Genomic DNA, 27,609 nt, shown 5'->3' on the forward strand with positions numbered 1-27,609 from the left:
GACTGAGGGGTCCGCACATGTTTGCGAAGGAGGACGGGTCCAGGAGCTGCCAGCCAAGTTGGGAGTGAGACCCCGGAGGTGGACTTCCTGTGGAAGGTAAAGAGACATTCATGGGGGGATTTTGTTAGTTGCAGTGCAGAGGAGCGATCAGATGGAGCGCGTCGGGGAGGACATCCTGCCACCGGGAGACCGGGAGATTCTTCGACCGTAGGGCCAGCAGGACGGCCTTCCAGACCTTCCCTTCTCCCTCTCCACCTGCCCGTTTCCCCGGGGGTTGTAGCTGGTCGTCCTGCTCGAGGCAATGCCCTTGCTGAGCAGTAACTGATGCAGCTCATCGCTCATAAAGGAGGATCCCCAATCGCTTTGGACGTAAGCGGGGAAACCGAACAGGGCAAAGATGCTGTGGAGTGCTTCAATGACCGTGGCAGAAGTCATATCGGGGCATGGGATGGCGAATGGAAACCGGGAGTACTCATCGACCACGTTCATAAAGTACGTGTTTCGGTCGGTGGAGGGGAGGGGCCCTTTGAAGTCCATGCTGAGGCGCTAAAAGGGGCGGGAGGCCTTCACCAGGTACGTGTCATAATATACACCAGTATATCATGGTGCAGATACACACACACTGATGGATACACAGCGGGACCAATCAACATCACCAGTTAGAGCACACGCATTATAAAGACAGGAGGCATCAGAGTTCCCGCTCATTCGAGCTGCAGCCTCCTTGTAGGACAGAGCTCACAGCCTGCAGCACAGATCTTCACCATGTGCTGAGTGCATAGACTGGTTAGGACAAACGGTAGCATTGTGGATAGCACAATTGCTTCACAGCTCCAGGGTCTCCGGTTCGATTCCGGTTTGGGTCACTGTCTGTGCGGAGTCTGCACATACTCCCCGTGTGTGCGTGGGTTTCCTCCGGGTGCTCCGGTTTCCTCCCACAGTCCAAAGATGTGCAGGTTAGGTGGATTGGCCACGATAAATTGCCTTTAGTGTTGGGTGGGGTTACTGGGTTATGGGGATAGGGTGGAGGTGTTGACCTTGGGTAGGGTGCTTTTTCTAAGAGCCGGTGCAGATTCGATGGGCCGAATGGCCTCCTTCTGCACTGTAAATTCTATGATAATCTATGACAAGGCATAGGTCTTTAGTTCAATCTAATATTGTGTTAGCCCACAGTGAAAGTATGTTCAACAGTTTTTGACTTAATAAAATAGTGTTGCACTATTTTAAGTGTTGGTGGCTTGTATGTGTTCTACGGATCCAGAGCACCCAACACATCAGTGCGCTCGATCTGGCCGGTAGAAGTGCGGTTTGCACTCCGCGCAGACCTGGCAGTCTCTGGTGACAGTCCTGACCTCCTCAATGGAATAGGGCAGGTTGCGGGCCTTGATGAAGTGGAAGAACCGGGTGACCGAGGCCATCGTGTAGAGCCCGGAGTCTGTCCACTTGTGCGCTGGTGCATGTACCTCGGGATAGGGCATCAGGGGGCTCGTTGAGCTTCCTGGGGCGATACAAAATTTTGTTATTACAGGTGGAGAGCTCGATCCTCCACCTCAAGATCTTATCGTTTTTGATCTTGCCCCGCTGTGTATTTGTGGTAGGCTATATTAGGGGTATCACGGTACCTGGGTGGGCTGTACCTTATACTGTAGTATGAGTGGTAGAACCTGCCTGCTGGTTCTGCCCAGCAGGCGGAACATAAGAGTCTGTGTTTCACCCACAGCAGTCATTCTGTACCGGAACTGCTGGGGTAACTACTTGTTCATTAAAGCCTTCAATTGGACTACAATCTCGCTTCAGTAGTGATTGATCGTGCATCAATTTAATGAACAAGAATTGAAGAATGTTTGCTCTCCGCATCAAGCCAGAGTGTCTACAAATCAACCCCCATGCGGCAAATGCAGCAGCAACTTTTAAACATTGGCTGGCATGTTGCAACGGGTACATCAGGACGGCCCCGACTACCCCCACGGAGGAACAGAAAATGCAAATCCTCCACTCAAGGGTGAGCCCAGAAATGTACACGCTTATCGAAGACGTGGACGGTTTCGAGGACGTAATGACTTTGTTAAAAGAGCACTACGTCCGCACTGTGAATCAGGTATACGCTCGGCATCTTTTAGCTACCAGACGGCAGATCCCAGGGGAATCACTGGACGATTTTTACCACGCATTGTTAGTGTTGGGTAGAAACTGTAACTGTCCACAAGCCTCAGCCAATGACCACACCGAACTCTTAATACGGGATGCTTTTGTTGCGGGCATGCTGTCCTCTAAAATCCGCCAGCGAATGCTGAAAAACGACATACCAGAGCTTAAAGAGGCACGGAAACTTGCACACTCCCTAGATGTAGCCTCCCGCAACGCCCAGGCCTACGTTCCCGACCGCGCGGTACCCGCATGGACTGGGTGGACCCCACCCGCGGCCGATTCCAAAGCACCCCTAAATTCCCCACAAGCAGGAAACCCCGGGCGGGGGGAGGGGGGGGGCGATGCTATTTTTGCGGGGAAAACAAACACCCCCGGCAACGCTGCCTGGCCCGATCCGCAATCTGCAAGGGCTGCGGGAAGAAGGGGCACCTCGTGGCAGTATGCCAGGCCCGGTCGGCCGCCGCTGTCTCCACAGGCGAACCGGGCCCGTTGCCTTTCCTCTCCTCACAAGCCATGTGCGATTCATGGGGGCAGCCACCTTGGATGACGTCTCAGGACCCCGACTCGGTTGGCCATGTATCGCCTGATGAGAGCTCCCAGCCAGCCATGTGCGATTCATGGGGGCAGCCATCTTGGATGACGTCTCAGGACCCCGACTCGGGTGGCCGTGTATCGCCCGACGAGATCTCTCAGCTTCTGTCACAACTTGCTTCAGTGACACTGGACCAGTCTCGGCCCCGAACGCTTTCAACCGCTACAACGTCAGTACTCATCAACGGGCGCAAGACATCCTGCTTGATCGACTCTGGGAGAACGGAGAGCTTCATCCACCCCAATACGGTAAGACACTGCTCCCTCGCTGTACACCCGATTAAACAAAAGATCTCCCTGGCCTCTGGGACCCACTCTGTGGAGATCCGGGGGTACTGCATAGCCAACCTCACAGTCCAGGGTGTGGCGTTCAATAACTTCCAACTCTACGTCCTCCCTCATCTCTGCGCTGCCACACTCCTGGGACTGGACTTCCAGTGTAACCTGCAAAGTTTAACGTTCAAATTCGGCGGCCCCATACTCACCTCACTGTCTGCGGCCTCGCGCCCCTCAAGGTCGACCCGCCTTCCCTGTTTGCAAACCTTACCCCCGATTGCAAACCCGTCGCCACCAGGAGCAGACGGTACAGTGCCCTGGACCGGACCTTTATTAGGTCGGAAGTCCAACGGTTACTAAAGGAAGGCATTATCGAGGCCAGCAACAGCCCCTGGAGAGCTCAAGTGGTGGTTGTAAAGACCAGGGAGAAACATAGAATGGTCATAGACTACAGTCAGACCATCAACAGGTATACGCAGCTCGACGCATACCCTCTCCCCCGCATATCTGAAATGGTCAACCAGATAGCGCAATACAAGGTTTTCTCCACAGTAGACATTAAATCAGCCTACCACCAGCTCCCCATTCTCCCGGACGACCGCAAGTACACTGCATTTGAAGCAGATGGGTGGCTCTACCACTTTCTAAAGGTTCCACTTGGTGTCACAAATGGGGTCTCGGTCTTCCAACGGGAGATGGACTGAATGGTTGATTGGTACGGTCTGCCGGCCACGTTCCTGTACCTCGACAATGTCACCATCTGCGGCCACGACACCAACCTCCGCAAATTCCTCCACACTGCAAAAATCCTTAACTTAACCTACAACAAGGATAAATGTGTGTTTAGCACTGATCGCCTAGCCATCCTCTGCTACGCAGTGCATGATAGAGTCATAGGCCCAGATCCCGAACGCATGCGCCCTCCCATGGCGTTTCCCTTCCCCCACTGACCCGAGGCCCTGAAACGTTGCCTTGGCTTTTCTTATTACGCCCAGTGGGTCCCCAATTATGCGGCCAAGGCCCACCCACTAATCCAGTCCACGTTTTTTCCCCTTTCGACAGAGGCCCGCCAGGCTTTCAGTCGCATCAAAGCAGACATCGCAAGAGCGACAATGCATGCAATCGATGAGTCCCTCCCCTTCCAGGTTGAGAGCGACACATCAGACGTAGCTCTGGCTGCCATCCTCAATCAGGCGGGCAGACCCATGACCTTCTTTTCACGCACCCTCCACCCCTCAGAAATCCGCCATTCCTCCGACGAGAAGGAGGCCCAAGCCATCGTCGAAGCTGTGCGGCATTGGAGGCATTAAAAGTTCTGTATGCTCGACTGCCGAAACGTCCTGGCAGTCACAGTTCCTCGCCAGGATGTGCAGGCCACGCCAGAAATCGTCTAGGGACTCACCGGGGAGATGCTGTCTCGTGGACAGGAGGTGCCTATAGTTTGTTGACCGGCTGAACATAATGTCCTTTCAGGAGCTCCATTACTTCAGAGTAAGTGGGCACATCCCGGATAAGAGGAAAAATGTCAGGGCTCACCCGTGAATAAAGGACCTGGAGCTTCTGTGCGTCCGAGGGTTCTTTCGCGGATGTTCGGAGGTAGCTTTCGAAGCAGGCTAGCCAGTGGTCAAAAGCGGACATTGCGTTGGCTGCTTGAGGGCTCAGCTGTAGGCGATCAGGCTTGATGCGAAAGTCCATCGTTTTAAAATCTTTGCTCAATAAATTGATGCACTATGAATTACTACAAAGACGAGAGTAGTGAATAATCAAGGCTTTATTGAGCAAAGATGTGTGGCCTCCTGTAGCTGCTACCAGAATTTAGCAGCGCGAGCGCGCACATTTATACGCCGCCTACTGGGCGGAGCCAGCAGGCAGGGATTTATCCGTGTACCTCTAGTACAGGAGTCTTGTCGTACTACATCTAATATACATCAAATACAGTTAGTGGTGACTACCACAGTTATGCAGCACAGTTTATGTTAATACAGAGGATCATGGCCTCTCATTGATGCAAATTGAAAGCAAATAGCTTAGAATGGGATGAGATTTTTAATCAGACACTACTTGCCTTGCATATGTTGTGAAGCAAATTTTTAAAAGTTGGTGATCAATTAAACTGCTTGGTAACATTTAAATGTCACTTTTAAACTGACTAACGTTGGCATCAAATTGACCCTTGATTAAGATTATTTGTTGATCTGGAATCATTGAACTGACTTTATATGCCAAAGGATACTGCAGAGCTAATAGTTTCACTCAGGTGTGGCATCATTTGTTGTATAATAGCATCATTAATTTAAATGGGTTTCAAAGTTGGCCAGTGATATAAAACTATGTTAAGTGTGTGCAAGCAAGTTGTAAAACATTTCCGTATTTGTTTACTCTTTGGAAAAATCCAAATATCTGAATGTAGATATTAATGACAACTCACGTTCTTTCCCTGTACCCCACAAAAGTCAGTAGTTTGGCAATTGTTTCCATTTAACTTTGCTTCTGGAGAGAAGGGAGGTTCAAGCCTAAATTTAATAAAACGTAACAAAAGTTTGTATTTTTATTTATTTATTTAAAGATTGTAAGACCAGTTTTTCACTTTCATCTGTAGATGATTCTAAAACTCTCACAGGCAACAATTCAGGATCCAGGACATTCAATCTACCTTTGTTAGTAACCTGAATTCGACTTGTCTGCTTATTTCTCTGTAACTGTTTTAGATTGTCTATGACTTTAACTTCATCGTCTTTGGCGGGTTTATTTTCTAAAGTATTGGCTGATCTAAATAATTTTTCCATGAGGTTGTTCTTCGTATCGTTTCTTGAAGTTGACTGAAGGCAATTTTCGGGTTTTTCACTGGGCCCATCACCAACTTGGTGCCTCAGTTCACTTGGCCGATTGCACAGCTTCGCAAAAGATGGCTCATAAGCATTGAATGAAGAGTTGAAGTCCAGAAACTCATCTTCTTGCCTGTCTTGTCTCTTTTTGTTGCCCATGTGGGCTGCATAAGATATTTTGCAAACAGGAAGCCCTTGATGGAGATTTTCAATTTGTTCTGTGAATCTGTAACGCCTCCTGAGTCTGGAAGGAGTTTTATTGGGGCTGTCGTTCAGTGTAAATGTCCCGCCTATCTCCTTGTTACCATCCTGTCGTGATTCACTTGCATCTCTGTTCTCCTCAGTTGTTTTCTGCTGCTCTCTTTCCTTGGCGTCCTGCTCCTCTTCTCCTGTCTCTTTCCTTTCCAAGGCCTCCCTCAAAAATTGAGCAGCTCTTTCCTTCTCCTGCTTTTCTCTTTTTTCCCTTTCCAGGTTTTCGAAGATGTCATTCTCAGCCATTTCCTTCCATCTCTTCTCTGCCTGTTCATATTCTAATGGAGGGAAAAAAAAATATTCATGCAGATTTTTATGAATGGAAGTGAATGAACTAATCTTCCTGTGGCATCTGCCATAAACCAGATCATGTAAGATGTCTAACAACACACTGAAGGAAGTGACCTGTGATTGTATTCAAATACTTTGGACCCAAAGATTGTTGATTTTTATTTTTTTCATACAATAAGAACATTGTGAAGTCCCATTTTCAGCCAAAATGCCATTCAGCCCCTCAAGCCACTGCCATTTAGTTCGGTCATGACTGATTTGTACCTCAGCTTCATTTACATATCGTTGCTCCAGGTCTCTTAATACTATTGAATCTACAAATCTTAGTACTGAAAATTTCAATTGACCTAGACCCACAGCTTTTTGGAAGGTGATGCTGTGTTGGTGGCAGGGAAAAGTGTTCTAGATATCCACTACACTTTATTTACAGCAAATAAAAGTTTTCATTTCACCCTTAAATGGCCCATACATGATCTTGAGATTATTTTTCCCCAGTTTGGTTCGCCCACCAAAGAAAATAAATTGCTTCATTACCTGATTTCAATCCCTTCATCATTTTAAGGATCAGAATTAGATAACCTTTGAAACTGGCTGGCTTTGCACACTGGGCTAAATAGCTGGCTTTTAAAGCAGACCAAGGCAGGCCAGCAGCATGGTTCAATTCCCGTACCAGCCTCCCCGAACAGGCGCCGGAACGTGGCCACTAGGGGCTTTTCACAGTAACTTAATTTGAAGCCTACTTGTGACAATAAGCGATTTTCATTTCATTTCATTTCATTTTTCATATAAATTAAGTTTATGCAACCTGTTTTCATAATTTAGCCCTTTGAGCCCTGGTATAATTCTGTGAATCCTCGTTGTACGCAGCCGAAGGCCAATATAACAGTCCTAAGGTACAAAGCCCAAACCCATGTTTTGTATTCCAAATGTCCTGCGTACTTTGAGATTTTTGTCACTTTTTAAAAAACATTTGCCCTTTTCTAATGACTGTTGCTGGAAGTTGTGGATGTAATAAAACTCAGTCTGCTCACATTCATAGAACCATTGATTCATAGATTCAATTGATTTTCATTTGGCAAGCTACTGAGGAGCTGTCAATGGACGTGTACCACAACAAAAGTCAATAGCTTCGGGAGTGAAATTGAAGCAAAACTAAATAAAATAAGTTTAACAATAAGCTATTCTTAATAAACAGATAATCGCAATTCCCTTCCCAAAAGACTGAACACATAGTTTTTGAAATGTATCTCTCTGTAATATGGTAGAGTTAATTGCCTAGATTGCACTCTTTGCCGCAGAAGGCTGAGGTGTCCAAATAACTGAGTGTCTTTAAGACAGATATAGATATGTTCTTGATTAAAAGGGGTTCAAGGGCTATGGGGAGAAGACAGGAGCATGGGGACGAGAAACATATCAGCCATGATTGAATGGCGGAGCAGACTCGATGGGTCCAATGGCCTAATTCTGCTCCTTTGTCTTGTGGTCTTATTAGATGCATTCCTCTGTGGAATGACGAGTGTATTTATTGGTGCTCAGGCCTGGAATACGTATTTTTCTCACTTCACAAGCACACCTGTTTCCATAAATCTTTTCAGCATTTCCTTGAGGTTGGCTAAATGTTCAATTTCAGTCGGTCCAGCGACAAAGACGCAATCTAAGTGCACAACCAAACATGGAAATCCCTGCAGTGAGTAAGTCACTGGCCTGGCCTTGAAGAAGCCTGGTGCTTCCTGAGGTTTGACGTGTATTTTAACTTGCTTGATCTTCAGTTTTCCCAATTCATCCTGAATAAGTGTCATCTTTCTTCCAAAGCACTGGAATTCCATCGGACCTCAAATGGAATATTTCTGACCAGTCTAGTTTTATTTTTTGCAGCCAATCTCAACTCAAAAGGTTGGGCCCCGCCCCCTTTACAACCATCACAGGAAGCTGGGCTAGTTGCTGTTTGTAGCAGACCGAAACAGTCCAAAGGTGTGCAGGTTAGGTGGATTGGACATGATAAAATTCCCCTTAGCGACCAAAAAGGTTAGGAGGGGTTTATTGGGTTACGGGGATAGGGTGGAAGTGAGGGCTTACGTGGGTCGGTGCAGACCCAATGGGCTGAATGGCCTCCTTCTGCACTGTATGTTTTATGTTCTAATTCCTTGTGGCACTCTCCACCGCGAGAGGAAGGTTCCAAAGCATGCTTGGAATCATTAACTGGTTCAGCAAGCAAACAGTGCTGTATGACGTTGTCGTTCATCCCACTTTGGGGCAACACGGTAGCATGGTGGTTAGCACAATTGCTTCACAGCTCCAGGGTCCCAGGTTCGATTCCCGGCTTGGGTCACTGTCTGTGCGGAGTCTGCACGTTCTCCCCGTGTGTGCGTGGGTTTCCTCCGGGTGCTCCGGTTTCCTCCCACAGTCCAAAGATGTGCAGGTTAGGTGGATTGGCCATGCTAAATTGCCCTTAGTGTCCAATATTGCCCTTAGTGTTGGGTGGGGTTACTGGATTATGGGGATAGGGTGGAGGTGTGGGCTTGGGTAGGGTGCTCTTTCAAAGAGCCCATGTAGACTCGATGGGCCGAATGGCCTCCTTCTGCACTGTCCATTCTATGAAATGAAATACCAGCCTGTCCCACAACATATCATTCAAGACATTCCCAAACTCTCAGTACTGGGTGAGCTGCTTCGAGTTCGCCACAAAGGAAGCAATAGCTTCTCAAGGAGCACAAACTCTTGTGTTGAACTTGAAATGCTGTATAATTACAGGCGGTTTTGGCTGAAAATGGGACTTCACAAGCTCCACTAACTCACTGTACAACTTAGTACTGAGTGGGTAAGATTCTGCGTTTTGCTTCCACAGATGCTCAGCAGGATTGCACTACATTTACCATCGTCAGTGCTTTCATTCGCTATGAAAGTGAAACTGAGACTCTTGACATACTGACTCCAATTCTCTGCATATGAACCGTACGGACCGATCCTCCCAAACGGCATGATCAGCAAGTCTTTTTTCCTTTTGCAGGCGCTGGTTGTAATATTTTTCTTGTGTTTACTGTTTTAAGACCGTGTTTATTTTTAAGCTTCAGGCTGTCAGGCTGTATTGGTTCTGTCTTTGACTTTCCCCAAACTTTTCTGGTTTTGGCGATCTACCAGTGATTGTGGACTTTAAAAAAAAACAATGAAGATTCACTGTAGAAATCTCTTTGACTTCAAGCTAATGTTTTTTCTTTTGTTTTTATTCTGCAGGTGTTGCGTTTAAACCTCAGGGTGTATCTGCAGCCTGAAGGTCCTCCCCCAGTAATTTTCCCGCACTTAGCTGGAGAGGATCCGAGTGATTGTGGGCCTTTTTTAAAAAAAGCTTTGAAAACTTTTGTAACTGTAGCTACTCTTTTTAAAAAAACTTTGCAGGACCTTGTTTCTGAACCTTGTGGTACTCACAGCAACCAGGGTGATGATGTCGCCGGAGTGCAGCATGCAGATAAAAGTAGGAGAGATGGGCCTAGGGGACACTAGACTAGAGGAAGAGAGTGGAAGTGAAGCTATCACAGGAGATGCCTGGACTATAACAAAATAGATCTTATTTCAGGTGAGGGCAGTTCCACTGAGCTGGACAACTGAGGACGGTGTTGGTGGTAGATGGTGGAATCAATTACTGCAGATGGATTCCGAAGGATGAGAGGCTGTGCATTGTGATCGCAGTCACATAGGATATTATTGGTGACTTTGGTGTTTAACACTGCTACCCTTTCCTGTGTCAAGGATCCTGGTTCGATCCTGGCCCCGGATCACTGTCCGTGTGGAGTATGCACCCGTCTGCGTGGGTCTCACCCCCATAACCCAAAGATGTGCAGGGTAGATGGATTGGCCATACCAAACTTCCTCTTAATGTCCAAAGATGTGTAGGTTAGGTGGATTAGCCATGCAAAATTGCCCCTTCGTGTCCAACGATGTGAGGTTAGGGGGATAGGGTGGTGGATTGGACCCTGGTAGAGGACTGGGTCAGTGGAGACTCAATGTTCTGAATGGCCTCCTTCTGCACTGTAAGGAATCTATGTGATCCTGGAACAGTATTGAATCATGGAGTGGTGAGATGTATGTGTGAGGTGACAACAAGTTTGGGGACTTTGAAGAAAAGAGGTTGGGTTTGAAGATAGATTGATTTGTGAGGAAGGGGATGAAGCCAGAAGATTTAAAAGGGAGGGGCACTGTCCAGAGAGGGCAGCATTAACAATATTAGCTAGCATGTGGGCCAGAAAGTGAAATTGAGCAGTCAGCAGTCCAAAGGGAATGTATCTGATAGGAAAAGGGTCTCATGGACAAGTTGAGGTCAGAGGCATCTCTCAAAATGTCAACACATTTGATCTCTCGCCACCTTAATCAGTACCCAGTCGGGTGTTAAATAGCCAGCTGGATGAGGCCATTCCAGGAGAAGCTAAATGTGGCAACTGGATCCCTTCAGGTCCGAACAGCCATCAGTTGCAAGCCAGAGTCACCTCAAGTGTCCCCACATAAGCATGAGAGGTCTTCTACCAACTCTGCTGCATTGATTTAGGGGAGCACCTCCTACAGTGAGGAAGCACCCTGTTACAAAAAGCATTGAGTTGAGCACTTGGGTATTAAGAGATTTTAGTTCAATCTTCTGTTGATGAATAAATTCAGCATCTTCACATTCTGGTGTTCGGTGTATAAAATCGAATAGAATTCCGACAGTGTATGGGCGACAAGGTGGAGCAGTGGTTAGCACTGCTGTCGCACGGCGCTGAGGACCCAGGTTTGATTCCGGTCCTGGGTCACTGTCCATGTGGAGTTTGCACATTCTCCCCATGTCTGTTTGAGGCTCACCCCCACAACCCAAAGATGTCCTGGGTAGGTGGATTGGCCAAGCTAAATTGCCCCTTAATTGGAAAAAGATAATTCGGTACTCTAAATTTATTAAAAAAAGAATTCCTACAGTGCAGAGGCCATTTGGCCCATCGAATCTGCACCAACCCTCTGAAAGAGCACCCTACTTCAGTCCACTCCCCTATCCTATACCCTCAACCCCACCCAACCTACACATCTTTGGACACTAAGGGGAAATTTAGCGTGGCCAATCCACCAAACCTGCTTATCTTTGGTCTGTGGGAGGAAACTGGAGCACCCGGAGGAAACCCATGTGCAAACTCCACACAAACAGTCACTCGAGGTCGGAATTGAACCCGGGTCCCGGGTGCTGTGAGGCAACAGTGCTAACCACTGTGCCGCCGTGCCACCCATATAGTACTTTTTCATTGCAGCTAGTTAGTCTACATTGTGTGAATGTCAATGATATGGATGTTGATTAAATAATTTGACCGTTCAATAAGAATGAAGGGGATAGTGAGGGACGGCTATTGTCACTTTTCAGGTGAGTTGATTGAGCAGATCGATTCAATTGGTTCAATTGCTGGACATTTCAATTGCTCTCTAGCTGTCTCCTTCCAGTTCTCCCTAATCTTCAGCCAATTCTTCCAGGTGTGGGATTGTACCTTGTGCTGTTTTTGCTCCAATCCTGCACCCTCCAATCTTCATTGCATATATATTGAGCAGATGCAGCTCAGTTTGTCTGGGGCATTTTGCAGGGAGCCCCAGGCTGATTGTGCACTAAAATCTCAGCATCAAGGTGCCAATGATATGTTTAGTTATGCTCCTGACCTCTCCGTGGCTATTAATATGTTTGTGCTACTTGGGCATGGTGATGTGATGGAGGGGAGTGCTTTTGGTTCTGAGCAGTTGTTGTAGTGATCTTTACATGGGTATGTACAGAAAGGGTTGATGGGAAATGGAAAGATCACTAGGGGGCAGCACTGGCGGGTATAAAAGGAGAAGCAAGCAGCTCTCCGGGTTCTTGGGCTGATTAGACTGTGAGGAGAGCAGAAGCAGAGATTTAGCTCGGGGCTGCTAGTGTGGTCAGGCCTAGTTGTTGTATGTAAAAGTTGTAACCTTTCTACTAGTATAAGACATAGGAGCGGACGTAAGGCCATTCGGCCCATCGAGTCCACTCCACCATTCAATCATGGCTGATTTCAACTCCATTTACCCGCGCTCTCTCCATAGCCCTTAATTCCTCGAGAAATCAAGAATTTATCAACTTCTGTCTTAAAGACACTCAACATGCCGGCATCCACCGCCCTCTGTGGCAATGAATACCACAGACCCACCACTCTCTGGCTGAAGAAATGTCTCCTCATCTCTGTTCTAAAGTGACTCCCTTTTATTCTAAGGCTGTGCCCCCGGGTCCTAGTCTCCCCTGCCAATGGAAACAGCTTCCCTACGTCCACCCTATCTAAGCCATTCATTATCTTGTAAGTTTCTATTAGATCTCCCCTCAACCTCCTAAACTCCAATGAATATAATCCCAGGATCCTCAGATGTTCATTGTATGTTAGGCCTACCATTCCTGGGATCATCCGTGTGAATCTCCGCTGGACCCGCTCCAGTGCCAGTATGTCCTTCCTGAGGTGTGGGGCCCAAGATTGCTCACAGTATTCTAAATGGGGCCTAACTAGTGCTTTATAAAGCTTCAGAAGTACATCCCTTCTTTTATATTCCAAGCCTCTTGAGATGAATGACAGCATTGCATTTGCTTTCTTAATTACGGACTCAACCTGCAAGTTTACCTTTAGAGAATCCTGGACTAGGACACCCAAGTCCCTTTGCACTTCAGCATTATGAATTTTGGCACCGTTTAGAAAATAGTCCATGCCTCTATTCTTTTTTCCAAAGTGCAAGACCTCGCACTTGCCCACGTTGAATTTCATCAGCCATTTCTTGGACCACTCTCCTAAACTGTCTAAATCTTTCTGCAGCCTCCCCACCTCCTCCATACTACCTGCCCCTCCACCTATCTTTGTATCATTGGCAAACTTAGCCAGAATGCCCCCAGTCCCGTCATCTAGATCGTTAATATATAAAGAGAACAGCTGTGACCCCAACACTGAACCCTGCGGGACACCACTCGTCACCGGTTGCCATTCCGAAAAAGAACCTTTTATCCCAACTCTCTGCCTTCTGCCTGACAGCCAATCGTCAATCCATGTTAGTACCTTGCCTCGAATACCATGGGCCCTTATTTTACTCAGCAGTCTCCCGTGAGGCACCTTATCAAAGGCCTTTTGGAAGTCAAGATAGATAACATCCATTGGCTCTCCTTGGTCTAACCTATTTGTTATCTCTTCAAAGAACTCTAACAGGTTTGTCAGGCACGACCTCCCCTTACTAAATCCATGCTGACTTGTCCTAATCAGACCCTGCACTTCCAAGAATTTAGAAATCTCATCCTTAACAATGGATTCTAGAATCTTGCCAACAACCGAGGTTAGGCTAATTGGCCTACAATTTTCCATCATTTTCCTTGTTCCCTTCTTGAACAAGGGGGTTACAACAGCGATTTTCCAATCCTCTGGGACTTTCCCTGACTCCAGTGACTTTTGAAAGATCATAACTAACGCCTCCACTATTTCTTCAGCTATCTCCTTTAGAACTCGAGGATATAGCCCATCTGGGCCCGGAGATTTATCAATTTTTAGACCTCTTAGTTTCTTTAGCACTTTCTCCTTTGTGATGGCTACCATATTCAACTCTGCCCCCTGACTCTCCTGAATTGTTGGGATATTACTCATGTCTTCTACTGTGAGGACTGATGCAAAGTACTTATTTAGTTCCTCAGCTATTTCCTTGTCTCCCATCACTAGATTACCAGTGTCATTTTGGAGCGGCCCAATGTCTACTTTTGCCTCCCGTTTGTTTTTAATGTATTTAAAGAAAATTTTACTATCATTCCTAATGTTACTGGCTAGCCTACCTTCATATTTTATCCTCTCTTTCCTTATTTCTCTCTTTGTTATCCTGTTTGTTTTTGTAGCCTTCCCAATCTTCTGACTTCCCACTACTCTTTGCCACATTATAGGCTTTCTATTTTGCTTTGATGCATTCCCTAACTTTCTTTGTCAGCCATGGCTGCCTAATCCCCCCTCTGATAACCTTTCTTTTCTTTGGGATGAACCTCTGTACTGTGTCCTCAATTACTCCCAGAAACTCCTGCCATTGCTGTTCTACTGTCTTTCCCACTAGGCTCTGCTCCCAGTCGATTTTCGTCAATTCCTCCCTCATGCCCCTGTAGTTACCTTTATTTAACTGTAACACCTTTACATCTGATTCTACCTTCTTTCTTTCAAATTGCAGATTGAGTTCTACCATATTATGATCACTGCCTCCTAAGTGTTCCCTTACTTTAAGATCTTTAATCAAGTCTGGCTCATTACATAACACTAAGTCCAGAATGGCCTGTCCCCTCGTGGGCTCCATCACAAGCTGTTCCAAAAAGCCCTTCTGTAAACATTCAATGAATTCCCTTTCCTTGGGTCCACTGGCGGCATTATTTACCCAGTCCACCTGCATATTGAAGTCCCCCATGATCACTGTGACCTTGCCTTTCTGACATGCACTTTCTATTTCGTGGTGCATTTTGTGCCCCTGGTCCTGACCACTGTTCGGAGGCCTGTTGTTGGTACCGACATGGACCACAACAACTGGATCCTCCACCTCCCTCTCCAGTATTCTTTCAAGCCGGTCAGAGATGTCCCGCACCCTAGCACCGGGCAGGCAACATACCATGCGGGACTCTTTATCCTGCTCACAAAGGATACTATCTATCCCCCTGATAATAGAATCCCCTACAACTACAAGTTGCCTATTTACTCCCTCCCCTTGAATGGCCTGCTGAACCATGGTGCCTTGGTCAGCTGACACATCCTTCCTGCAGCCCTGTTCGCCATATACACAGGGAGCAAGTGCCTCATATCTGTTGGACAGCGTCAAGGCTGAGGCTCCTGAGTTCCTGACTGCTGGTTCCCTTTACCTGCCTGACTTACAGTCACACCCTGCTGTCCCTGGCCACTGGCAGGATTTAAACTCCTTACTCTGACAGGTGTGACTGCCTCCTGAAACACAGTGTCCAGGTAAGTCTTCCCCCTCCCGGATGTGCCTCAGCAGGAGCTCTTCGAGCAGCCAACGCTTACTGCAGATGTGGTCGCTGCAGCTCGCAATGGGATCCAGCTCCCACATCAAGCAGCTTAAGCACATCACCTGACCAACCATCTCTAATTAATTAATTAGTTTAATTTAAGTTTACGAGTTTAGCTGTGTTTTTTTAAAATGTGGGGCAGATTTGCTATCAACCAATCAGATCACAGCTTCCCTCTGACGCCACTTTTGGAAAAAAAACTGGAAAACAGGAAGTTACCGTTAGGTTTTTATACTCACAGAGACTCCTCTTCCTCCTCCGAACGTCTCCCGAAATTAGGCCCGAAGAAAGAGAACAAACAGTAGGGAAAAAGCACCTTCTCCCACTCTGCACCGAATAACCTCACTGCACCAAATTACCAAGTTTCAAATTCTCACTCTGTCTGTGTCTCACTCACTCAGGCTGTGTCTCTTTGACCAGCGCACTGCTTACTGAGTGCGCTTCCTGTCTGTCTTTTATACAGACTTCAGGATGACTCACACTAAAACTTCAAAGAGAAGAATACAATGTGTACCTTTGTGCCCCTAAACAGGCCTCAGGTGATTGCCAGATAACTGCCTCTCAGCAATTAGGGTGGGGACAGCTTCAGCCAATCAGACACGAATCTACACTTTACTTTTAACTGAAAAACAGCACAATTAGATTAAACACTTACCTTTCCTGGTTACCTCACTGCAACAACGACGATACTGCTATAATCGCATACCTTTCGGGATCATCTCCGCATCCGAAATATTTTACAGAATTATGGAGCAGATGACAGAGGGCATTGAAGGCGTCAGAGTATATGCCGATGACCTCATAATCTGGTCAATGACAGAGGAAGACCACATTGCTCGATTAGGACAAGTCTTCAAAATAATTCACGAATTTTGGGTCGAAACTCAACCGATCCAAGTGCACCTTCGCACGCTCATTTCTGAGCTTCCTGGGTGACACGATATCAGAGCACGGGTTGAAGCCGGATACTGAAAAGATTGCGGCAATCCAGTACATGAAGCGGCCTCGTGACAAGAAAGCGCTGCTCGGGTTTCTTGGATTCATCAACTTCCTAGGCAAGTTCACACCAAACTTATCAGCACGGACGGCAGCAATACGAAATGTGATAAGGAAGGACACGGAGTTTGCCTGGACTGCACACCACCAAGAAGAGTGGGTGGATCTAAAGCACCAATTGATGGCAGCTCCAACGCTGGCATTCTTAGACCCAACAAAACCCACAAAGATCTCCACCGACACCAGACAACATGGAATTGGTGCAGTACTTCTTCAACAGAATGACCAATCGGACTGGGTCCCAGTGGCATATGCATCTAGAGTGATGACTGCCACTGAGTGCAGGTATGCACAGATAGAGAAGGAGTGCCTGGGACTGATCACAGGCATAACAAAATTCCACCACTATGTGTACGGCCTTCCCACGTTCCTAGTGGAGACTGTTCATACACCACTGGTCAACATTTAATTACAAGAATCCCAATGTCATGACGCCGCGCCTACAACGTACGATGATGAAGTTGAGGAGGTATGACTTCACACTGGTCTACACTCCTGGGAAGGACCTAATCATAGCTGACACCCCGTCCCTAGCCATTGATGCTGACAGTTCCCCTCCGGCATCCATTAACGATGTAGAAGCTCACGCACAGTTGTGCAGAGAGACGCTCCTGGCATCAGATGAGAGGCTGCAGCAAATTTGTCTGGCTACACGAGAAGATGCAACCTTGCTCCAGGTCATGCACAACCTTCAGCATGGCTGGCCAAGAGGGCGGTGCCCACAGTTCCAAAACATCAAAACTGAACTGTCCGTGGTGGATGGCATCATACTGCAAAATGACAGAATCGTCATTCCACTGGCGCTCCGATCAGACATGCTCCGCAGGATTCATGAGGGACATCTTGGAATCGAGAAGTGTAAAAGAAGAGCGCAGCAATCCGTGTACTGGCCTGGGATAAATGAGGACATACCAAACATGGTACTCACATGTGACCCGTGTCAAAAACATCAACCAGCACAAGGCAAGGAGCCACTCCAGCAGCATGAGATGGCTACGTCACCGTGGGACAAATTTGGCATAGACTTGTTTCATGGGTCGAAGCTATGTTCTTATCATTGATTATTACTCCAACTTTCTGGAAGTAATGAAACTCCTGGATCTCACATCTGCGACAGTTATGAAAGCCTGCAAGGAAACCTTCTCGAGGCATGGCATCCCACAAACAGTCATGTCCGACAATTGTCCTTGCTTTGCAAGCTGGGAGTGGACTGAATTCTTCAAGAAATACAACTTTAAGCACGTGACATCGAGTCCACACTTTCCCCAATCCAACAGCAGGATAAAGCGAAAGGTGTACACATTATTAAGCAACTGATAAGTAAGGCCACTGACTCGAATTCCGACATACACTTGGCTCTATTATCGTATCGGTCATCACCGTTGAGCTCGGGGCTATCACCGGCTCAAATGCCCTTCAATCGAGATGTGAGGACAACGCTACCAGCGTTACGCTTCAGCAATCCGGATCACTCGCAAGTGCTGGACAAGATGCCCCACCAACGTCACACACAAAAGCAGCACTATGACCGACATGCAAAATTGCTGCATCTGTTAGCGATCAATGACATGGTTCGCCTGCGACACCCTGGTGGAGGATGGTCCAACACGACAATGGTGCTACGACAAGTCTCGCCATGATCGTACATTGTAAAGTCCGACGAGGGTGTGCTGTGCAGACGCAATTGATGAGACCTGCTGAAGGGTCCACCTCATCAACCTGTCTTTCCGACATAAGATCTGCAGGACTCTATCATCCCATGACACCATCAGCCAGTGACCAGATGGACATTAAAGCCTCAGGGTCTCCATGCCCACTTAGGAGATCGACCCGAATCAGACGAGCGCCCAACCGTCTGAACTTGTGAACATTGAACTGATGCAATCATTGCTTTCTGTAATGTATTTTTGCACGACACCAACTGTGTTTGTTCCATTTACTTACAACACTGCAACTATGTTTTTTTTTAAAAGAGAAAAAGGGGGATGTAGTGATCTTTACATGGGTATGTACAGAAGGGGTTGATGGGAAATGGAAAGATCACTAGGGGGCAGCACTGGCAGGTATAAAAGGAGAAGCAAGCAGCCCTCCGGGCTGTTGGGCTGATTAGACTGTGAGGGGAGCAGCAGCAGAGATTTAGCTCAGGGCTGCTAGTGTGGTCAGGCCTAGTTGTGTGTAAAAGTTGTAACCTTTCTACTAGTATAGTTCTTAAAGTAAGAACCCACGCAGTTGTTCAGTTCTGTTGCTCAATAAACCTTACATAAACTCCTGGACGACTGTGAGCGTTCTTCCGGAAGCCTCTGCTGTAACTGGATTGAGTAGCACATGTTACCTACCACACAGGTAACAAAACAGTTGTCTTCTGATATTGCTGAAGGGTGGAATAGTGGGAGGAATAGATGAGTGTCTCAGGATGAAAATATCACGGCAGGTGCTGTTGAAACTAGCAGAATCTTGCATCTTACACAACAGTTAGCTATTGATAGAATGCTAGCCTTTCTTATTGAGAAAAGCTCCTGACTCATCTTCTGGGTTCCTGATAGCTACACGCCAGTACTCAATGACATCAGCACTGCACACAAGGGAAAGCTGCCACTGCTGCAAACCCCGTGTGCTCTCGTTCTGATTTTGCATCTGTCAGCTGATTGGGTCTGATGACCTCCATACTGCAGACTGGGAGGTGCAGTTGATATGGGAGCCTGGACGTCGATTCATCTGAAAAGGCTGAGGGCAGTGGCATCCTGCTACAGGAGGTTGCACGGAACTATAGCAAACAAGTGTGAAGAAGCTCAGTCTCCTGATATCTCCAGGAAAGGTATTCCAAGCGTGCAGATCCTGTGGGCTGGGTAAGGCCCTGGGCAATCCCTCTGACCTGCTCTAACAGCTGCTGCTCATCCTGCGTGCCAAGATTGATTACATTTGCAGCTACTACTTATCCATCTAGAATATTATCCATCCAAAATAAAGGAGCTAAATTGCTGAAAATGCTTTGGCATTGTGAGTTCGACAAACAAATAGTATCAGAAAAACACAGTGACCCTTCTAATTCTAGTCAGTGCAATGGTGAGGGTCCCAGTGAATTTTGCTATAGGCTGAATAGTTTGGATGGGGCAGTTTATGTACAGTGTGTGCAGGAGGGTTTCCTGACACAATATGTGGATAAACCGACAAGAGGTGGGGCCACATTGGAATTGGTACTGGGTAATGAACCGGGCCAAGTGTTAGATTTGTTCGTGGGAGAGCACTTTGGAGATAATGACTACAATTCGGTGTCTTTCACTATTGCAATGGAGAGGGATAGGGCCATATGGCAGGGCAAGGTTTATAATTGGGGGAGGGGTAATTATGATACGATTAGGCAAGAATTAGGGAGCATAAGATGGGAACAGAAACTGTCAGGGAAAGCACAAATGAAAAGTGGAGCTTGTTCAAGGAGCAAATACTACTGCGTGTCCTTGATAGGCATGTGATGCACGATCAATGACCACTAAAGCGAGGTTGTAGTCCAACTGAAGGCTTTAATAAGCGAGATGTTTCCCCCAGCAGCTCAGGTACAGAAAGAAGGCTGCTGGGGCGGCTTGGGCTCTTATACCCCGCCTTGCAGGGCGGAGCTACCATACAGCTTGACCAATAGGAAACATACAATATCTACCAATGGTGTTCCAGCATTACCAGGTACCGTAATATCTCTACACAGACTACCACAGTATGTCCCTGTCAAGCAGGGAGGAAATTGCTGTGTGAGGGAACCATGGTTCACAAAAGAGGTTGAATGTCTTGTCAAGAGGAAAAAGGAAGCGTATGTAAGGATGAGAAAACAAGGTTCAGTTGGGTCACTTGAGGGTTACAAGGTAGCAAGGAATTAGCTGAAAAAAGGGGTTAGAAGAGCTAGGAGGGGGCATGAGAAGTCCTTGGGGGGTCGGATCAAGGAAAACCCCAAGGTGTGAGAAATAAAAGAATGACCAGGGTGAGGTTAGGGCCGGTCAAGGAAAGTAGTGGGAACTTGTGCATGGAGTCAGAAGAGATAGGAGAGGCGTTGAATGAATACTTTTCTTCAGTGTTCACCAAGGAGAGGGGCCATGTTTTTGAGGATGAGAGTGTGATACAGGCGGGTAGGCTGGAGGAGGTAGATGTTCTAAGGAAGGATGTATTAGCAATTTTGAAAAACCTTAGGGTCGACAAGTCCCCTGGGCCAGATGGGATATATCCTAGGATACTTTGGGAGGCAAGGGATGAGATTGCAGAGCCTTTGGGTTTGATCTTTGGGACCTCACTGTCCACGGGAACAGTGCCAGAGGACTGGAGAGTGGCGAATGTTGTTCCTCTGTTCAAGAAAGGGAATAGGAATGACCCTGGTAATTATAGGCCGCTTAGTCTTACTTCGGTGGTCGTTAAGTTAATGGAAAAGGTCCTGAAGGATTGGATTTATGACCATTTGGAAAGATGCAGCTTAATCCGGGATAGTCAACACGGATTTGTGAAGGGTAAGTCTCGCCTCACAAATTTGATTGAATTCTTCGAGGAGGTAACTATGTGTGTATCTTTGAGGAGGTAACTAAGTGTGTAGATGAAGGTAGAGCAGTTGATGTCGTATACATGGATTTTAGTAAGGCATTTGATAAGGTTCCCCATGGTCGGCTCATGAAGAAAGTAAGGAGGTGTGGGATAGAGGGAAATTTGGCCAATTGGATAAGTAACTGGCTATCACATAGAAGACAGAGGGTGGTGGTAGATGGAAAATTTTCAGACTGGAGACCAGTTACCAGCAGTGTACTACAGGGATCAGTGCTAGGTCCTCTGCTATTTGTGATTTTTATCAATGACTTGGAGGAGGGGGCTGAAGGGTGGGTCAGTAAATTGCTGATGACACCAAGATTGGTGGAGTAGTGGATGAGGTGGGGGGCTGTTGTAGGCTGCAAAGAGACATTGATAGGATACCAAGCTGGACTGAAAAATTGCAGATGGAGTTTAACCCTGATAAGTGCGAGGTGATTCATTTTGGTAGGAAAAATGTGAATGCTGATTGCAGGGTAAATGGCAGGGTTCTGAGGAATGTGGAGGAACAGAGAGATCTTGGGGTTCATGTCCACAGATCTCTGAAGGTTGCCACTCAAGTGGATAGAGCCGTGAAGAAGGCCTATAGTGTGTTAGCATTTATTAACAGGGGGCTTGAGTTTAAGAGCCGCGGGGTTATGCTGCAACTATACATGACCCTAGTGAGACCACATTTGGAGTATTGTGTGCAGTTCTGGTCACCTCACTATAGGATGTGGAAGCATTGGAAAGGGTGCAAAGGAGATTTACCAGGATGCTGCCTGGTTTGCAGGATAGGTCTTATGAGGAAAGGTTGAGGGAGCTAGGGCTTTTCTCTTTGGAGCGGAGGAGGATGAGAGGCGACTTAATAGAGGTTTATAAGATGATGAGGGGGTAGATAGAGTGGACGTTCAGAAACTATTTCCTCGGGTGTTTGTAGCTGTTACAAGGGGGCATAACTGTAAGGTTCAGGGTGGGAGATATAGGAGGGATGTCCGAGGTAGGTTCTTCACTCAGAGTGGTTAGGGTGTGGAATGGACTGCCTGCTGTGATAGTGGAGTCGAACACTTTAGGAACTTTCAAGCGGTTATTGGATAGGCACATGGAGCACACCAGAATGACAGGGAGTGGGATAGCTTGATCTTGGTTTCGGACAAGGCTCGGCACAACATCGAAGGCCGAAGGGCCTGTTCTGTGCTGTACTGGTCTATGGGCTAAAACAACCCCAATCACACGACCTTGAAGAGTAGGGGTGACTCCTGGCCAACATCTATCTCCCTGCAAACATCTGAAATACTTTGGTCAAAAACAGAATGCTGCCGATGCTGAAAATCTGACCTAATGACAGGAAATGCTGGAGCTATGCAGCAGGTCAAACAGCACCTGTTTCTCTCTCCACACGTGCTGCCTGACCTGCTGAGTTCCAGTATTTTCTGTTTTTAAGCTGAGACTGTCACTATCACATTATGGGAGCTGGCTGTGTGCAAATTGGTTGATGTGATTCCTATGGGCATGAATCTCTGGCCACGTTGGGCTCTCGCTTGAGTGCAACTGGGCCGGAGAATTCCCGGAAAGGCCTCCTGTGAGCTTCCTGACAGCCTCTACGCCTCCCGGGATTCTCCGAAGCCCTGCGAGATGTCGGAGTCGGAACATCGCCCCAAATGGGCGGGACCGAATGACGCTCGCGGATCCACCGGCCTACAGCGATTCCTCGGCCTCCCCAGCGAGGCTTCAGCCGGGCGCCGATCAGTGCTGATCCACACAAACGCGGACCAGGCGGAACGGCACCAAAGGGTCGCCAAAGCCACTGGAGATCCCTGGATGGTCGGGGTAAGTGCAGGGTGGCTTTGTGGCCCACCACCTGGAACGTGGGCACTTTTGCACTGCCCAGCTTTAACCTTTGCACTGCCACCCTGCCAAGGTGCCCAGATGATACTGCCAAGCTGACAGGAGCACTGCCTGAGTGCCAGGGTGGAAGTGCCAAAGGTCTGGGGCCATGGGGAGCTATGCCCATGAAATGTGAATGGAGGGTGGGTTTGAAGGGTGGGGGAGTGCAGAGCAGGTAAGTAGGGGCCTCCGGGAGGTTGGGTGGGTGATGGGTGCTGTAAGGGGGCTTGGGGGGCCTGAAGAGGTGGGACCGTCAGGGACCTCAATGCAGGGTGTACTCACTTGGGGGGTGTGGCGTAGTGTCCATGCATGTGGGGGGTGACACTGCCCATTGGTGGGGAGTGTGGGGACCCACAGGCTCACTTAGAGATCAGGGCACCCTTTCAAAATGGCGGCCTGATGTCTGCGTTCAGCTCCCCAGTATTAAAAAAAATTCTAAGTGCGGGCTAAACCGGCGAGAAACTCCCCAGGGCCCCAAAAAGTGACGGAAGTGTCACTGAATAGTGGTGGGGAACTTGCCAGTAGAACCGGTGGGAAACTCCCTGAAAAACCCGCCACAGATTAACAAAAGTACTTCGTAACCAGCACTTTGTGAACAGTAAAGAGCTTTGGAACGCTTGAGGTTGTGAAAGATACTATACAAATGCAAGTCTTTGTTTTAATATGAAGCTCTTGCTGCAAGGTAGTGCATGGAAAAGTGCAAATCTTTACTTTTGTGTTCTTGGTCGCTCAAGCTGTGGAATTGATGGTTATCCATGTAGAAAAAAAACTTGCCTGAAACTTGCCTGTTAAGGCCTTGGGTTATTAATAACCCCAATAATGCTTAAATATTGGTAGCTAAGTTGACAGAATCTATATTTAAATTTGGAATAGGAACTTGCATTAATTCTAGAATTAACTGTTTGAACTTGAACATGAATATAATGAATGTAAGAAATTGGTGTCTATATTGTATTTTATATTTGTTGCAGTAAGATTTTTAAAAGCTTGGGTTAATGTATATATTTTTTGCAGTAATATTATTAAAGAACCTAGGTTATGGTAGCCAGACTGTGTGCCTGCTAAAGCTGAAATTAAGGAGTTGTAAAAGGTGAGGTCATGATTGTTTCTAACCATTTACTTGTTTACATATAGAGGGTTAATGGAACATTGTTATGATTTCTGGAGATTCCCTGGAGAGTAGATAACCTATGCAGAAATGCTATTTAATCCGAGCTAAGCAGGTCATGGAACTTAGTGGGATGCAGACAATAGATAATGTAATTAATGGGAGGAGCTAGGTCTGTCAATAGTTTTGCAGTTTTCCATAGGATTTGATAATGACAACATTTAAGGATTTTCAGTTGAACAGCAGTTTTGCCAAAGGGTCTCTCTCTCTCTCCAAATGTCTACACACAACTAAGCAAAAACCTGTTTTGTTAACTTTATTTATAAGTGGCATTTGAACTGTATTGGGTTGCTTAATTGGAGCTAGTAGCAGGTATAGAGAGTAAGTTTTTTCTTGTATTTAAGAAGTGTTTAACTGATAATTGTAAAGCTATTTTATTTGATGTTAATGTGGTTAAATCTGTGTTTAAAGTAAGTTTGTTTGAACATAAAAGATAGCTATTGGTCAGAATCATCACACCTGGGTAAAGTATGCGTTCCCCACAGTTCTACAAATTAAAAATAAATTGTTTAGGGTTCTTGTCCGGTATCCGAACAAAAAGTAGATTGCTGGGATCAAATTACTCCTTCTCTTGTACAAGAAAAGAGATAATGAAATGTTGATATTGTATTGTGTGCCTGTATTACTAATTTTAAAAAAAGCAGCTGTTCTATAAAGCCTGCTAAATCATTTGGTATAGTCAATATAAAATAATACATGTTTCTAATGCTCCATAACAAGACCATCCTTTTCCTGGTCTCCGTTAGTTTATGAATGAATCATTTTGCAATGTTCCTTACTACCTCTTGTCTGTTTTGAGTGTTTCAGCTTTTCACATGAAGCCATTAGGATTGTCTGCCTGTGAGAGCCTCACAATACAGGGAGGAGAGGTGAGGATCTCTGGTCAAGTCGCCATCCTGAAAAACAATTTAAATTATTGCAAGAACCTGTCGCATGGGACCCCGGAACCAAAATTTGCCACTCAGATTGCCATGCACACTGAAGACTCTGTAGAATGGGGACAGTCCAACACGTTGATCTGTCTGGCTGATGGATTCTACCCTCTGCACATCATCATGAAGTGGAAGAAGAACAATGAGGATCTGGCTGATGGAGTCAACATCAGAGTACTATACAAAACTGGATTATTCCTACCAGAGATTCACATATCTGAAATTCACCCTGCGTCCAGGAGACATGTATTCCTGCCATGCGGAGCACGAGGGTCTGCAGCAGCCAACAACTTTATTCTGGGAATCTGAAGTACCTGAGGAAAAGTCTGGTCCTGGGGCAGTGATCTGTGCTCTGGGACTCACCCTGGGAATCATCAGTGCTGTTGTAGGGACCATCTTACTGATCAAAGAGAGACAGAGGCTGCAACCTCAGCAACACGGCATCTCGGGGTGGACGGCAGAAAAAGCTCAGCCACACCGTGAACCCATCACTGTCGCACTGTCCTTTTGCTGCACTGTGAACCTCTCAACTCTGCGCTGTGAACCTCTCAACTCTGCGCTGTGTCCTCTTGTCACTTCTTGTGAAGCTGCCGCAAACTGAAACTAATTTCTGAGCTCACGAAGCATTGATTTATTCTTGATACAATTATGTCTTGGAATTCATGATCATTTCTCAAATAATTATTAAAGTTGAGGTTATTCGTTGGAACTATCTCCTGTTCTTGTGCAACATTAAGATGTTTCTTGTGTCACAGATTTAATTAAAACCTGTACAAACTTAAAAAAAAAAATTGTCTGCCTGCACCAGTCTACTCAACAGAAGTGTTGTCCAGCCTGTTCACAAACACAGACTAAAACTTACATTTTTAAAACTGATTTGATAAATGGTGGCTCTTCTTGGGGGGCGGTTAGATTTACTAAGACAGAGTAAATATACAAAGCCAATTTTCCGGCATTACATCCAGGGTAATGCAGAATCATAGACAGCGTACAGCACAGAAAGAGGCCATTCGAACCATTCCGGGACTCTGCAAGAACTCAGTCAGCCCCATTCCCCCACATTTTCCCCATAGCAATGCAAATTATTTTTCTATCCAGGTAATTACCAATAAATCTCAGTAGTTGATGAACAAAGTCTGCCACTGTGAATGTCGACAAGACATAAACTGAATGCAAGTGTGTTTCACTGTTTCAAGTCGTATCATATCTCTTTTTATCTCTTTTTATGAATTGCCTTTTAAACTTTGGTTTTCTAACATTTTCTATTACTTTCTTGAGGGTGCTGACTCATTTTCAAGTTATGTTTTGCCCAAGTGTGGAATCCCACCAGTGTTTTAGCAAAAAGGCCACACCTCTAAAGTGAGTCCAGGTTATTAAATCTTGAAGAGTGTCACAACTGAATGAATTATTCCTCTTCTTACCAAACGTTCGCAGGAACCTTCTAGTGGAGGTCACTGAAAGGTAATCAGCAGAGGAGACCTTCATCATCTTATTTTCTTCCAATGGGAGGAGGTGGTGTAGTTGTATTTTCACTGGACTACAAATCCAGAGAATCATAGAATTTACAGTGCAGAAGGAGGCCATTCGGCCCATCGGGTCTGCACCGGCTCTTGGAAAGAGCACCCTACCCAAGGTCCACACCTCCACCCTATCCCCATAACCCAGTAACCCTACCCAACACTAATGGCAATTTTGGACACTAAGGGCAATTTAGCATGGCCAATCCACCTAACCTGCACATCTTTGGACTGTGGGAGGAAACCGGAGCACCCGGAGGAAACCCACGCAGACACTGGGAGAACGTGCAGAATCCGCACAAGACAGTGAACCAAGCCGGGAATCGAACCGGGACCCTGGAGCTGTGAAGCAATTGTGCTATCCAAAATGCTACCGTGCTGCCCACGGTAACACCGAGTAATGCTCTGAGGCCCCAAGTATGAATCCATGGAAGATGATGAAATTTGAATTCAATAAAAATCTGGAACTAAAAGTCTAATGGTGAAACCACTCTACATTGTTGTAAAAACCCATCTGGTTCACTAACATCCTTTCGGGAAGGGAAATCTGCCATCCTTACCTGGTCTGGCCCAGTTGTGACTGTTAAATGCCCTCTGGAGTGGCCTAGCAAGCCACTCCGTTCAAGGGCAATTAGGGATGGGCAATAAATGCTGGCCCAGTCAGCAACGGCCACACCCCATGAATCAATTAAAAAAATTTCAACGACCAGTTCAGCTTCAGGTTAAAGAAGAAATCTGCCTGTCCTACCAGACTCAGAATTTGAAACAATGATATTATTTTGCATTTGTATCTTCACAGACCTGGATACATCGGGGTTTGTACTTGGGGTGAGTACTGTGCGGGTGCACTTCGCAAATCACACTCCCAGATGGTGTGCTCGTGTCCCAATGCCTCTGTCATATGCTCGGGGGTCAGGCCCAGGAAATTATCTGGGTGTCGGGATCCCAGGTTGGGTTGAAAATCCAGCATATTATCTCTGATGTTTCTGTTTTGGGTTGCCTGCATACTTTGGAAACATTGTTTTTAAATTTAGAGTATCCAATTCTTTTTTTTTCCCAATTAAGGGGCAATTTAGCGTGGCCAATTCACCAACCCTGCACATCT

General features: G+C 46.6%; 1 protein-coding gene and 1 pseudogene across 5 annotated transcripts in view; one reads left to right on the forward strand and one right to left on the reverse strand.

Moving 5' to 3' along the window:
- Window positions 1-5,554: 5,554 nt before the first annotated feature.
- LOC140427720 (lebercilin-like protein) overlaps window positions 5,555-27,609 on the reverse strand; it is a 162,973-nt gene continuing 140,918 nt past the window's right edge. For all 5 annotated transcript variants that reach the window (XM_072513261.1, XM_072513259.1, XM_072513260.1 and 2 more), the window contains one exon: window positions 5,555-6,370. In XM_072513261.1, the coding sequence (XP_072369362.1) occupies window positions 5,568-6,370 (803 nt within the window). In that variant the 3' untranslated portion in view covers window positions 5,555-5,567. The remainder of the gene's footprint in view (window positions 6,371-27,609) is intronic.
- LOC140428689 (H-2 class II histocompatibility antigen, A-U alpha chain-like) lies at window positions 24,805-25,664 on the forward strand (annotated as a pseudogene).

The sequence above is a fragment of the Scyliorhinus torazame genome, chromosome 8 (assembly GCF_047496885.1).
Source record: "Scyliorhinus torazame isolate Kashiwa2021f chromosome 8, sScyTor2.1, whole genome shotgun sequence".
Classification (NCBI taxonomy): domain Eukaryota; kingdom Metazoa; phylum Chordata; class Chondrichthyes; order Carcharhiniformes; family Scyliorhinidae; genus Scyliorhinus; species Scyliorhinus torazame.